Genomic DNA, 14,249 nt, shown 5'->3' on the forward strand with positions numbered 1-14,249 from the left:
ACCTTGTATATTTCAAATCGGACACTAAAACTGTTGTAGTACATGATTTTTATGAATCCTTAGCTTGTCTCCATTCCTATAATGAAGTAGCTTTCTAGCTTGGATTCTGATAAGTAGTGTAATTTCAAATGAACTTTAAAACAGTCTTCATGGGAAATCACACAGCTAAGTAAAACATTGATTTATTAGAAACCTTAAAGTCATGCTTTGGGGAAGATGAAAGAGGAAATTGGTTTAGCACAACTTTAAAATTACAGCAGTGTGTACTCCAGTCAAGAAAGCAGACCTCGTAGTGTTAAGAGTAAAGACGTGTTTGATTGTCTCATAGCTCATATGTGTGTGAGAAGCACAAGGCAGGAGACACAAGAATAAATAGAATACATTTCCTTGATTGGCTTTATACACCTGTACCTGACTGAATGTGCCATCGCTGTCTTTCAGAAATATCGACAGTATATGTCTGGACTTCTCACTCCTCCTTATGGTGTTATGGAAACTGGCTCCAACAATGACAGTAAGTATGAGAGATTAGGTATGAGGTGGTGGGCAAGCAAATGAGAAAAGGAAAGAAAAGGGAAGATGGAGATTTTCCATGTTCGGGTATTGAAATTTAAAAATTTAATTCCAATTGGTATTACAACTGCATTAATACTGCATGTAGTAGAAGACACTTTAGAACTTGCCCAACTGCCTTCCCAGCTTTGTACAAGTGTACACAGAGCTGTACCAAAATCTGCACTGTGACCCAGGCCTGTTGATTAAAACATACTGGATGATGTCGTGTAGCATTTTACCACTTGTGTTACATGAACCATGGAACATGGCCATGACTCCTGCTGGTAAAACAAATATAACAAACTGTTTCAATTTTTTTAGTTAGGATGGGCTACACAACTTGCTGGAGGATCTCGGTTAGTGCTTGAGCTTGCAGTAACCATGCTGCTCTCTAATCTTTGTTACATAGCTAAATAATTTTGGGTATGTCTCTGCCTCATGAGAGCTTGTCAAGCTGTGGGATAGTGCTGTAGGCATAAATCCAAGGGCAGCCTTACGTAAATCAAAGCACTTGTATTTATTTGCCAGGGATTTTCATGATGCCAGGCAGTACTGTGTCTGATGGCTAGCAATTGGATCTGCAAATTTTGTCTCCTATGTTTTCTTTGAAAGATAATAGTATAGAATAGCGTAGCAATGCTGATTAGTGCAAGCTCAATGTCACATTTGACTGTCAGGTACTGAGACACTGAGATAATGTTAAATGAAAAATTATAAGTAACTCCTGTATACATGCTTCAGATGTTAAATTTTGAAAAAGAACTGTGCTTAACAAGCTGTTTAAAATACTGACTGAAGTTAACTTTTTGTTCTTTTTGTGTTCACTGTAGGAAACTTTTTTCTGAATAAATGTTTTGCTCTTTAAAAATTGCAGATTAATGTGTATGTTATCAAAGTATTGAACCCTCAATTCGCTGTTCTACTAACAAATATTTTCACTGTCACTCAAAGAATGTACAGTATGTATTTATTTTCTGTATTCTTTTTTTAGGAATGCCAGATAAAGACAGTATGTCAAACAGTGCTCTTTGCCAAGTTTCTAAAAATTGTAATAAGGTAAATCCCACAGTTTTGCCTTTTTTTTTTTTTTTTTTTTTTTTTTCCTAGAGGAGGTGGAATTTGGTTATGAAAAATGTAAAAGTATTCAGCATTCTGTTGGAAATAACTGAGTGCAAATGCAAGCATGTGGTTGATGCATTTGAGTACAGTATACAAATTATAAGAATACCTTAGATATTGTATCATTTAACTGAAGAAAGCAGCTGGTTTAGAATTATTACAAAGTGTACTGCTACCAAAGTTTATGTTTCAGTCTGCTTTCTTAGTCTTTGTTGGAAAAGTGCTGAGGATAAGGAAGAAAAGCAGCACTATGACAAGACCAGTGGATACCAGTGGATCATAAAATTCATTATTAAATCCCATTTTAAGGCTTACCTGAGTCTGAACTGATGCATAGGCATTGTTCTGGCCCTTTGCTCAGGGTGAATTTTCTCCTGTGTTCAGAGAGCAGCTTTACATCCCAGCTCTCCTTTGTAAAATAGTTCTGTGCCTTCAGCCTCTCCAGATGAGGATGCACATGAAAGAACTCATGAATATTTCTGTGCCAGTTTCAGTAGTAGGATAGAGTATATATATAGAATAATAGTGGGAAGAAATAGTTTCAGGCATTGCTGTAAAGATTGATAACTTCTAGAATTTCTGTATGGCAGGAGTAGAAAAGTTACAGTAATAAACAGATGCTCGGATGCTTTCCTTCTAGACATGGGAGTTTAATTGGATGCATTTGTGTGATGTCTTTAAAAGGTTACAGGTATTTTTATTGCACAAAAAGCATTTCTTGACAGCAGATGAAGACAAGGAATATTTTAGTGTGTTTACTTAATGCAAAAATAACTATTTCCACCTCTCCCTGTCTGTCTGTCTTGCTTCCTCAAGAGTACTGACCTTTTTTAATTGTCACATTTAGCTTTTTTTTAAGGTATACATGTAACAGTATGCAGTTCCTTTTCCTAGAGCCTTATTCACTAGCTATACTACTTCTGGACATAACCTTATCCTGTAGGAACATAAATATTTTTCCATGCACTGAGTAATTGTTCTTAGATACTTATCACCTTGAATTCTGTAAGAATTTTATGTAACAGTTATGAATTATGTCTAAGTGCTTCTTTAGGTTATTGGCATTTCAGTGGTACACTTGGAGTTAAGTCAGGGGTCTTTCTGGATTTCTCAAGGAAAACACCAGGTGCAAAATTCAAACTATATTTTTGTGTTTTTTGAAGCAGATAGAAGTAACAGGTAAAGGTAAAAAGGTAAAAATATATGTCTCCCCTAGAAGATAAAATCCCCCCAGTTATGGGATGGGAAGTGATGCTCAGCTAAGGGTGGTAAACACTCTCAGGTACAGAGTATTTTAGAAACTGAGCAAAATTTAATGATTAATACCTTTGCCAATAGCTGTGCTTTTCTAGCACAACAGGACTCTTTCTGCACAAAATAATTTCTTGGGTAGGAGACAGAACTTGACTAGGGCAGGCTCAAACTGCTCAGTGACTTTTACAAGAACAAAGTCCTTTGCAAACCGTATTATCTTCCTTTCCAAGCCATGTATAAAACAGACATCCTTCTCCCTCCCACGCTGTACACGTTTCTGTGGAGAGAAGCAGAGTGAGTAAAAAAGTGACAAATACTTGTCACCTTGTTTCATCGTGGAGGCGCTCAGACAGTCCCATAGCAAATGTGGCGGAAGAAGCTACACAGCATAGAAATGGTCCATGAATTCTAGTTCTTTGTTTTCTCCATATGACCACAGCCCTCTTTAATTATGTTCAGTGAAAGGTAAATGCAGCAGAGGTAAATACACGAGTATTTTGTTTACTGCATGCAAACCTCATTCCTGCAGTATTAAACTGTGCAACTGTTACAGTGCTTACACAAAATGTCTCTTGCCCTTCATGCCCTGCAGTCTGGTGAACCATCAGGGAGTTACTGGAATTCCAGGGCCAAATTCCCAGAGTTATTGCCAGCTTTTCAAAACCAAAAATCAAGATATCAGAAAGCAGTGCTGTATTTCTAGATGTTACATACTTGCCTATTTTTAGGATGATGCATGACTCCCAAAATGACTAGTGCATCAAGGAAGGGCATTCATCCAAGGAAAGAGAAATGTTTTCAGGACATCTTTAGACTGCTTTAGATGGCCAGAATGATACCTATGAGGCAGGCACTAAATACAGCTCAGGGAGGCCTGCAGACTCCTCTGTAGTGTCCAGAAAAAGACTGAGGAACCTTCTGACATCCAGAGAAAGTTCCTCAAAATCTTTCATATGGCAAGAAGGCTTTACACTCTCAGACAGAAAAAGATAACATCTTCAGTACTTCTGATCATGATGCATTTATTTCAAAGTCTGTATGTTTTGTTTTCATTTTCCATGGAAGTTTATAACTGTAAATAATTTGCTTCAGATCAAATATAATGTATTCCACTCTGGAAATATGAAATGCATGTTTTTCTTTTTTAGCCTGTGGTGAGTCTTTTACAAGTACTCTAATAGATGTTTTTCCATAATTGCTAATTATTTGAGTTTCATCTTCATAGCTTAATTTTTATCTCCTGTCACATCTATTAGTTTTTGATGAGTAACATAAGATTTTTCTTTTAATACATGCTTTGGAATTTTCTAACCATATGGGGATGTTTGGTTTTTCTAGTTCATTAAAATCTACAAAAAATTTTATATTAGGAGAAAGCAACAAAGAGATTCTTTTTACCAAATGTGAATTCATTTGCATTTGAGGTTACATTATTGCACATCATTTAATGCAATATAGCAGTTAAATTGAGCATAAAATACTGAGAGGGAGTATATTACTGTCCCCAGTTATATTTTGGGGAATGGAAACAAAGTAGATTTTATGCTGTCTTACATAAGGGAAAATGACAGAACGTCAATCTTTTTAACTGGGACAGAGCAATATCTGTACACTGGGCTCTCTCACTCTAATTTTTGAAAATTCCCATGGGGTAGAGTTGCATATGTGAGATGAATGTAACCCTAAAGACAAAATTACAAAATCAATAATAATTTCAAATACATTTTTGGAAAAGATACAGAAGAGTACTTAGAACACAGGGGAGGCCGGGTTCCAGCATGCAGACAGAATACTTAGTGATCCTGGTTCCATATATTACCAGCAGAGCTGGCAGCAGGGTTGCATGATACTTCCCACTACAGGACTCTCTTCTTACAATTTGGCCACTTTTTCACTGTTAATGCTGAATTCACCATGCTGAGAGTATGCTTCTGGCTGATTTTTAAATTGAAATGGATCAAACCTGTCTGACATTGAGCTGGAGGAAAATACATAGCACATACTAAATAGCTTTTTCCAGTTATCCACTGGGAATCCTGTCCTTTGGACTAGAAGCTTGATTTTTGGGGCTTGTTGGTGCAGTAAGGAGTACCACTGGTGAGCCCCTAGAAAATAACCGTATTGTTAAACATTGAAAAATGTCAGCTGAAACTGGCTCACCAGAGGCTTGGGGCAGTCTCACTGCAAATTTGTGCACTCAGGCTGTGGGCATTTTATGTGCAGAATTGCAGCACTGTGTTTGCTGCTGGGTTGCTTGAGCTTTCCTGTCTCAGTGCTTAACCGTGTAGGGTTTCTCTCAAGGGCTTCTTTTAGTTGCTAGAGTGGTATTTTGACTGTTACAAAGTGAGACACTGATTGAAAGCCAGAGTTGTCTCCCCTGTTCTTTTAGACCTTTTACTGGTACCCAAGTAGGAACAAGAAATAGCCCATTGGCCATGGAGATCTAAGATAGTTTGAAAGAAGAGGGTACTGGAGGAATGAGTTGTGGAGACAAAGGAATTAATATGGGTAAGAACAGAGGACACAGCCTCATTGAGAGCATGAATCTCCACTCTCTTGTGGACTGCAGTGCTGAATGGTTTTTGCTATCAGCAAATGTCTTAAACTCCTTTGCAAATTGTGGATGCCTGAAAACATAGAAATTATACACAGAAAGAAGAGAAATGTATGATTTGTAAGTTATTTATTCAAGTAGTAGATAGTAAAAAAATTGCTAATGATTGAAGATGAAGGTTTATATTCTTTTCCATAATGGAATCTTCATAATGCAGTTTGCTGAAAGAACCCCCATATCCTTAATATGCCACACTAAATTTTGCTTGAAAGGAAGGCTAAAAAATTAAGTGCTCAAAAGCAGAGTATTTCAAAAACGGGCTGACTGAGCAGTGCTAATGAAGTCCTCTTATCTGTGTTTGTTATGGTACAGACTTTGATTACCTGCTCAGATGCCTTTTGTTGTGACATACTACATTAAAACAACGCCTTACCTCAAAAACCATGCTACCTTTCTTTTTGCACAGCTTCACCTCAGTGACTGTTTAAAACATACATAAGTTTGCTCCTTCTTCATTGAGACCATACATCCTTTAAGGAGGAAAATGCTTTTCATCTCCTTTGTACTGAGGAATCCATGCTGAACACAGAAGACAAAAGCAGATTAAGTTGTGTAAATTCATACAGTAATTCATACTATTGGATGAAGAATATGTATTCTTTTCTGAAATCTTTTATGCTGTATTTCCTTTATGTTCCCCATATTGTCTTCAGGTTTTTATTGTGATACAGAGTTGCAGGAGCTCCCCCTTGTGCACGAAGTAATATTCAAAAAACACATGGACTGAGTTTGTGAAGCTTACAGGTTGAAAAATCCCCTTTATGTTTTTCATTAAATGTCTCAAAATTCTCTAGACTAGAAGTCTATATTTGAAGTGATTTATTTTAGGGTATTTTGTATGCCATAGCTCCTATAGATTGTGCTGCAATATTTCTGTGAAAGTCACCTTTTCATATGTCTTCTTTCCTGGCTAATATTATGTGGTAAAATATAGATTCCTTTCCTTTACTGAATTTTCAATAAGATGTAGATACTATGTGGATTTTTATGTATTTAAATAATTGGGGTGATTGTGAAAACAGTATTTTTCTTTTTAGTAGCTCTTAATGCATTTAATGTGCAGTTATGTCATAAAGATCTTAGAATTGATAGAGAAGGACATAATCAAGAGTTAATCCTCAAAGTATTGCAATTTCAACATTGCCTAGAAATAAATACAATCACTTTACTTCTGATTTCCCTACATTTCGGTTTACTTTTCCTGGATGACCATTGTCACAGGGAAAGCCTATTAAGATATCCAGTGTATTGTCAAATGTGGACTTTGCTAGAGCATTAGCAGAATTGTAAAGGATATGTTTCACATGCTCTGATGTAATAGTGAGCCAAAAAAAAAACCAAAAAAAAAACCCCGAACTGAGAGTTCAGGATAGTTCTACCAAAGTGCAATTGCAAAATGTTTGTTTGAAAGCTGTACCATCTCCAATATACACGTGAAAACTGTGTTAAAGGGTGACTTATTTTCTGTGTGGAGGGTTTATGTAGCTGCCCAGTGATACGTGTGCATTAATTTCTATTCTCACTGGCCTGTTCTCTTATACAATATTTGCATAGGATTAAAAAATAATTCCCTTTTGTTTTCTGTTTTTGAAATGATTCCATGAAAGCACTACATGCAAATATTTATAAATAATGTCTTTGTGCAGTCCTAACTGTACCCATTAATTTTCGGGACTACTCTGATATTTTGGCACCAGTTTCACATATATGAAACTAATTTGCCTAGAGGTTTATTCAAGTTCTTCATTTTGCTGTAGATGAACTTGCTTAAGGTTCAATTATTATCACAGCCTGTAACAATTTGGCTAGTGCAGAGGCTGTGGATATAGTCCCTGGCAATGAGTCACACGATGACAGCTTATGGCAGGGAAATACAAAGACAGGAGTATGAGATGAGTAGGAGTCTGTGAAAAATACGCTTTTCGTATGTTAGTAAGGAACTTCAAAATGAAAAATGTGAAGGTCTTGATGTGTCAGCAGAGCTCTTTAATGTAAACAAAATTGTTAGTAAGTCTGATGACTTTCCTAAGTAGACTTTCCATAAACTAAATTGTTGCAGAATTGCCATGGAAGGTTAGGTATCTCCAGTTTCAGCCAAGTAGACAATATAGAGCTGCAGATTTCCCTTCTGAATGTCTTTGTGAATAGCAATACCTCAGAGGAAAGCTTTTAACACCCTATCTTCTTTTACACTAATCAGTTCCCTGATAACCTATGAAATTATCTATGATTCATGATTTTGTTGTGTACCCTGAATTCTGGAGGTCTTAATGGCAGTTTCTGCTGGAAATGGTTTCTTCTGCTGTGCCTAATCATAAGACTGAGCAGAGCAATACAGAACTAGCCAGAATAGCCCCAGGATGAAACCTGGAGATGTGGGGAGTGGTTCTCATTTGATCTAGTACTGTACAGGAACAAGTAGCATGGCACTGTGGAGAAAGAGAATCCTTAGTCCAATGTGTACATGTCAAGATAACTTAATTCTCTTCAGTACATAATTAATTTTAAGGATTCCTGAAGCTCTTTCATGAATTTGGATGAAATAATTACAGTCTTTCTGTCTGTTTCTTTCACTGAGGAGTTTTCATTTTGGTGATTCTATCAATAAATAGAGCTACCTATAATGATAGTGAGAGTGGTAAGAGATGGAGGCAAGACTTCTCTTGGTGGATGAATTAAACTTTTTGGAAACAAGGGCAGAATTTCTCAAGCTAGAGGACCTAAAGGAATACTCTATTTTAAATTTTATCCTTGTTTTCTAAGAGCAGTAATGTGAGACTACTAAATATATGTAGTTGTGTTTCAGTCTTAAAATGTAAAAAATTGCCACATTTATTTCTTGGAAGAAGATGAATAATGGGGAAAAATAGTCACTTGTGTCAAATATCATAGTACAGTTGAGTTGTCAGCACCTAAAGAGGAAGCCTCCCTTTTCTGTAAAACATTGCAGAAGCAGCTACTGCCCTTGGCTCAGAAATGGAGCACTGAGCTTGGAAAAGGGTCTGCATTTGTATCCTGCCTTGAGAGCTGCAATGACTTTCTGAGTCAGTGAAACTACCTGCAAGATCCAAGTCAGGGTAGTGTGGGTTTTATCCTAAAGGAGGAGTGAAAAGCTGAAAAATGAGTGGTATGGGAAGGAAAGAGACTTCTGTTACCAGCAGAATAATCTGTGTACTCAAGTCAGTGCTAGAGCTAACCTGTATGAGTTTTTATTTTCATGACTTTTAGATCTGAATATTAATGTATATGATCTCCACAGTATTTTTTGAATGAAGAGTCCCCTTAAAATGTATTCATTGTTATTTTGATGCTCTCCACTTATGTTGCCATTCATTTTTATTCTTATTTTTATTCAGAATTTATTACAGTTTGTGTGCATTCTAAAGCTTTGAAATTCTTGTTTGTTTTGGGTGCTTTGATGCAAAGCAGGGATGGAGTCCTCTGCTATAAAGAGCTTTCAGTCAGAGAAAAAAACAGAGTGACTATCAGACAGAAATATGCTGGTTTACTTTGAACATCATAAGGCATGAGATTCATGGTTGTTCATGTTTCTAATGAATTTTCTTATAGGAGTTTATTGTGATCAATCCTTGGTGTGATAATCCTAAATCATGCTGAAAGTGGAAGGGAGAAGTTCAGAAATCAATAGAAATATGCAAAACTAAGTGATATATATTTCTTTGTTAAAATTGTATTTTGGAGGGGATCTGACTTGTGCTGCTGACCTCTTTCAGGGTATCAGTGTAATCAAGTACTAACCCATCTGAATAACCTCACAAAAGGGTGGTGGAGGTGCTTGGGGTAGCACAGGGAAGGCATTTTGGCTAAAGAGACATTTTTCCTTTCAGACTTCTCTTGCCTTAGCTGAATGAGTGTTGCTATTGCAGTTTACATAAATAACCTAAATAATGGAAAAAATTACATAAATTCCTAGAAAATACTAAAATTTGTAAATTATTGTGGATTAGGTGTGGGACCATCTTTCCACAGGAATATCACTCTGAGTTCCACTTGTCTGAGAACACAGCCTACTACCTTCTCTGCCAGTGCTGGCAAGGGCAGTCTGAGAATATGTATTGTGGAGTCACATTTGATGACTCTTGCTTCTTGACCGTATTTTCTTTGAGATTCTTTCCCAACCCCTAAAAAACATGCACATATGCTCCATTTATCTCTTGCAGTTGAAAGGCAGGAAGAGTGGGTAATTATACTGAGAAAAAAGATAGTCCCTTTCAAGGTTCATATCTTCAGACAAGTCAAGCGTATACAAGTAACACATTTGGCACTTATATTTGAAACAGCAAAAGGAATTTTTTTGAATCTTGTAATTATTTTCTCAAGTTTGGCAGAAAAATTGGATCAGGGATCTTAAAATCAGATTCTTTCTAGTCACTCATATTGTCTCTCACAAAGCATTTTGACTGCCTGTCCTGCATTGCATGCTGGAAATTGGTATTCCACAAAGTCAATTATAGTTCTGAGCCGGTAAGAAGTAATCAATGTGTCTGATCTGATCATTTAGCAGCATCTTTTTTTCTTGTGCAGGGATGACAAAAATTTGAGAGGTTAATAAATAGTGGGAAAAAGCTGTCCAATGATTTTGTTCTTTCTCTTGTGTTAGCTAGTCAAGAGCAGAAGCCTGTTGTGCTGGCTGCACACAAATAGCACCACAAGTGTCCAGTCTGTGGGGCTCATTGAGAGCCATTCCAAGTCAGAATTGCAGAGGTAAAAATGTCAGATCTCTATGGCAGAGCTGAAAATGTAATTGGGGCTCTTAGCACCTGTGATGGTTAAGGAGAAAGTGCTGTTGAGGTATTTATGATTTATGACTTTCATTACTTATTCTCTTTGTGAATTTCCTTCTGAAAAAAGGCTTGGCACAAGACTCTGAACGTGTTTGATCTTTGTGTACTTCATCATCAGTGATTCAGCTGTCTTAAAATTAAAGATAGCAGTTAGTGAGAAAATACAAATACATGTCGCTGAGTTGAATAGTAAAAAAAAAAAAATTGAAATTAAAAGAATACTTAATTTAGGCTCCAAAATAAAATTTTAAAAAACCCGGTTTATTTCCAATACAGATTGATACTGCTTTTATTAGGATTACTCAGACACACTTGTTTTCATCTTAGTAAATGAAATTATTTATAACCAATTTGTTTAATAACCACAAAGATGAACTGGATGGAGGAAAAGCCAGTACCTTAGCAGGAGAATTATGATTATGTCTCCATAAACCTCCAGTACTGCTCTGTAAATCCTCTTTCTTTATAGTAACTGACTTCAAGAATCTGAGGAGCCTAAAGGAACACCTTCTCTTCTCTTGTGCCATTCTTTCCTTGTAGCCTTTTGCAGAATGGCTCAGGTGGTTACTTTTCTCCCAAATTATTTTCTGACCCAGCTCACCCTGAAGTCTCCTGGGCAGTGACTCCAGAAGCAGAAGTAGGAGAGTGGCTGTGCACCCGGGAGATGTTGGGATCATCGGCTCCCAGAGCAAGCACATTTGGGCCCAGGAGTAGCCATGGCTCTGTGGCTGCCCTTCCACAACAGCTTCCAGTGTCCTGCACCAGGGTTGCAGGGCTTTTCTTCTTCTGTGTACCCTCTCCTATGTCACTTCTGTCAGTGCCCGGCTGTGTGTGCCCTCTCTTCTAGCTAGCCTCTTGTAAGGGAGTAGAACTGTCAGAAGAACATAAACCTTTTTTCTAGACTTAACTTTCTTCAGTTTTGGATGAAAATGAGCTTCCTGGCCAGGGCCAGTACAAACTACAGGATAGGGCCTGGGTGTGGGATTCAAGAAGGCAGTGGTCCTATTTGAGACTGCTGTGATCTGTCTGCAGCTGTAAATGTCTGATCTCAGCACAAGGCTCTGCTGAGTCTGACAGCTGTGGACTGACACTCTCTCCTGCCCCAGAGCCAGCATTTCTGCCTGCATCAGCTGAGCAGGAAGCAGAGGGAGAATTGGCAGGGAATTGCTTTGTCAGGCCAGCTTGCAGCTCTCTTGCATTTCACTGCTAAATTACAAAGGAATCTCTGTGATTTCAGTCTCCTGTATATAAATATAGATTTATATAATGTATTCCTGTTACTTTTGTAGTATATAGAGACAGGCATATATTTGTTCCCCTCTCCCTACATCCTCTATAGTTGTCTTAATTGTGTTTAGAGCTAGTCTAGATTAGGGATTTTTAACTAGTAGTCTGCAGGCTGCTATTCCAAATGACACTGAGAAGCAAACCTGAGAAGTGCCTATTGTCACTGGCTGAACAAGGTTCCTTATTTTGACTGAGAAAACTGTAGGGATCCACAAGATAAAGGATCCTTTCCCTTTTGTTTCCCCTGATTCAGTTCAGATTCTGCTCAGTGTCAGCATTAGCTGCTGTGCATTCCAGGATGATGTTGGAAAACCTGTGTTGACAAAACTGTAACAGTAAGGTTTCTGACGTTCCTTGTGCTGTAAATATATGGCCACTGCCACAGCAGTCCTGGGCCTGTGTTATAGAATGTCTCTCCTGTCATCCTGGTATACTTCAAACTGGGGGAGAGGAGACCAGGGGCTACCTTGTTAGAACTCCTGAATGCTACTTACTCTGTTCAGTTACTTCAGTGTTCCAGTCAGTGTTCTTGAAATGCTGTCTTTTTTGTTTTGTGCTTTTCTGCTGTGTGTTTCAAGGTAGAGAACCTGAATTTCTGCCTGAAAAGTGACTTTGTGACAGTACAGGTGCTGGACAATCTGCGATAATACTGGCCTTCAATATAACAGAAGTTCCTCAGGGCAGGATGCTTTTTCCTTTCCCCAAGACAGTCTCCTATCCAACTGTTATAGAGAAGGTGAAGATTTCTACATTATTACAGAAATCCCAGAGTTTTTTAAACACAAGTTAGCTGGGAATACTCTGTCTACATTCAGTATTTCTAGGCAAACTGATTTGGATTACAGTAAGTAAATTTCTCTAGAACAGCATTTTCACACCAGATTTTAATTTTCATTATTTGCTTAATGTGGTGCAACAGTTTTTATCCTTTACACAACCCACTAAGAGTCACTGAAAGTCAATTAAACCAAATAAGATTTGAGATTATGTTTAGAAAGGGGCTGAGTGGTTGACAGATGGCAGGGACAGAATTTCAGCTGGACAAAACAATACTTTTATCAATAATATGGAAATCAATACCAACATTGAAGAGAAATGGGAAAAAGAGGATAAATTACAAAATACATATAATAGGTGTTCTTTTTTTTTTTCATAAGGATGGGGCGGTTCTGTGATATCCCTAAAAGCCAGACATCACAGAATTTACACAGCTTGGGCTACATACTGAGAGAGGTAAAAAGAGGTCATCTCTTTCAGAAACATGCTGTGGTGAATTGGTATGTAAAGAGATGTTAGCTGGGGAAAATGTCAGGTGGAGTAATTTTGCCTCTCCTTACCCATCTTGGTTTAATTACTGCAGTGTTCTGTGTGCATTTGTAGAGCCAGTTTTTTTCTCAAGTTGCAATAAAGATTCATTTAGCAACAGAAGCATCTCAGAGTATGTTTAGAAATGTCTGTCTCTCAGCAAGTAGTTAATGAGGGAAAATGAGCTAAATTCAAAATAAGAAAAATGTGAACAGGCCTGCTTTATATAGTAGCAAGTTAGGCAGCAGCAAATTGTAGAAAGTTAGAAAGAGAGAAGAAGCAAATTTGGAAATATGAAATATTTATTATTGTCCTATTGAAATATTATTTTGTTGTAATTGTCAGAAATGAAAAGTATTATTCTTCTGCTATTTAATCAGAGAATATCTACTGTTCGCACAGATGCACATTCAGTCAATATCGCTATTTTATTTACTGATTATTCCCAATGCACTATGGAATTAATATGAAAAACAACATATTGATCTGTCTTGTTCAAATCAATAATTTGATTCCAAATGCCTTTGTATGTTTTTAATCAATGCCATTAGTGACACTCTAAAGAGCACCGAATGAACTGATTAACTAATACAGGAATTATGGCTTCTTTTCATGCTAGTTAAATGTGTAAAACCACAATTGGATTTGACCATAAAATGAAAAAAAAGCCCTTATCCTACACAGCCTGAGAAACTTGGATTAGATAGGGTATGTAGCATGGTTCAACACATCAACACCCACCACTTTGACAAGCTTTTGTAGACATCAAGGGAAATAGAAGTTTTAAGGAAGATAAGAAGGTTGTTTTGTGGATGTTTGTCAAGAGCAGAATGCATATCTTTTCCACTGATACACAAATATGTAAATTAAACCAGTGCTTGATGGGTTTTTTTAATGTTTATGACAGAAGACTTTAAACCATTGAAGTAGAGAAGTACCTGGCTGAAAAAAGAGTGTTTGTGCTCTTTGTAAAATGTGTTCTGATTAAGCCATCAATTTTGGATTTCTTTCCTCTGTTTATTTTCATATTCAGCAGAAACAACCATTTACCTTTTTAGGAAATATATTCCATGTTGATGGAAAACATCAATATAGATTAATAAAAATCTCCTGAGATGTAGGATACCAGAAGGTGTTGCACTGGATATTGTTAGATTATTCCTTCTCAGTTTTATTTTTAGCAAAAAATGATCTCTGAAAAAGATGGCAGGAAGAAGAAAAAGGAGTCGATAGGGAAGCTGGACTCTGAGGCTCATGTGCTGCACTCCTTCAATGTTTCATCATTTCATGTACTTTGACACAATGCATGG

General features: G+C 37.1%; 1 protein-coding gene across 4 annotated transcripts in view; it reads left to right on the plus strand.

Annotated features, from left to right (window-relative positions):
- Window positions 1–14,249, plus strand: part of RAPGEF4 (Rap guanine nucleotide exchange factor 4) — a 144,170-nt gene that overhangs the window by 66,564 nt on the left and 63,357 nt on the right. For 3 of the 4 annotated variants that reach the window (XM_021552514.3, XM_021552515.3, XM_021552518.3), the window contains 2 exons: window positions 442–514; window positions 1,547–1,611. The exons of the other annotated variant lie outside the window; for it this stretch is intronic. In XM_021552514.3, the coding sequence (XP_021408189.1) occupies window positions 442–514; window positions 1,547–1,611 (138 nt within the window). The remainder of the gene's footprint in view (window positions 1–441; window positions 515–1,546; window positions 1,612–14,249) is intronic. 4 annotated transcript variants of the gene reach the window in all.

The sequence above is a fragment of the Lonchura striata genome, chromosome 8 (assembly GCF_046129695.1).
Source record: "Lonchura striata isolate bLonStr1 chromosome 8, bLonStr1.mat, whole genome shotgun sequence".
NCBI lineage: Eukaryota > Metazoa > Chordata > Aves > Passeriformes > Estrildidae > Lonchura > Lonchura striata.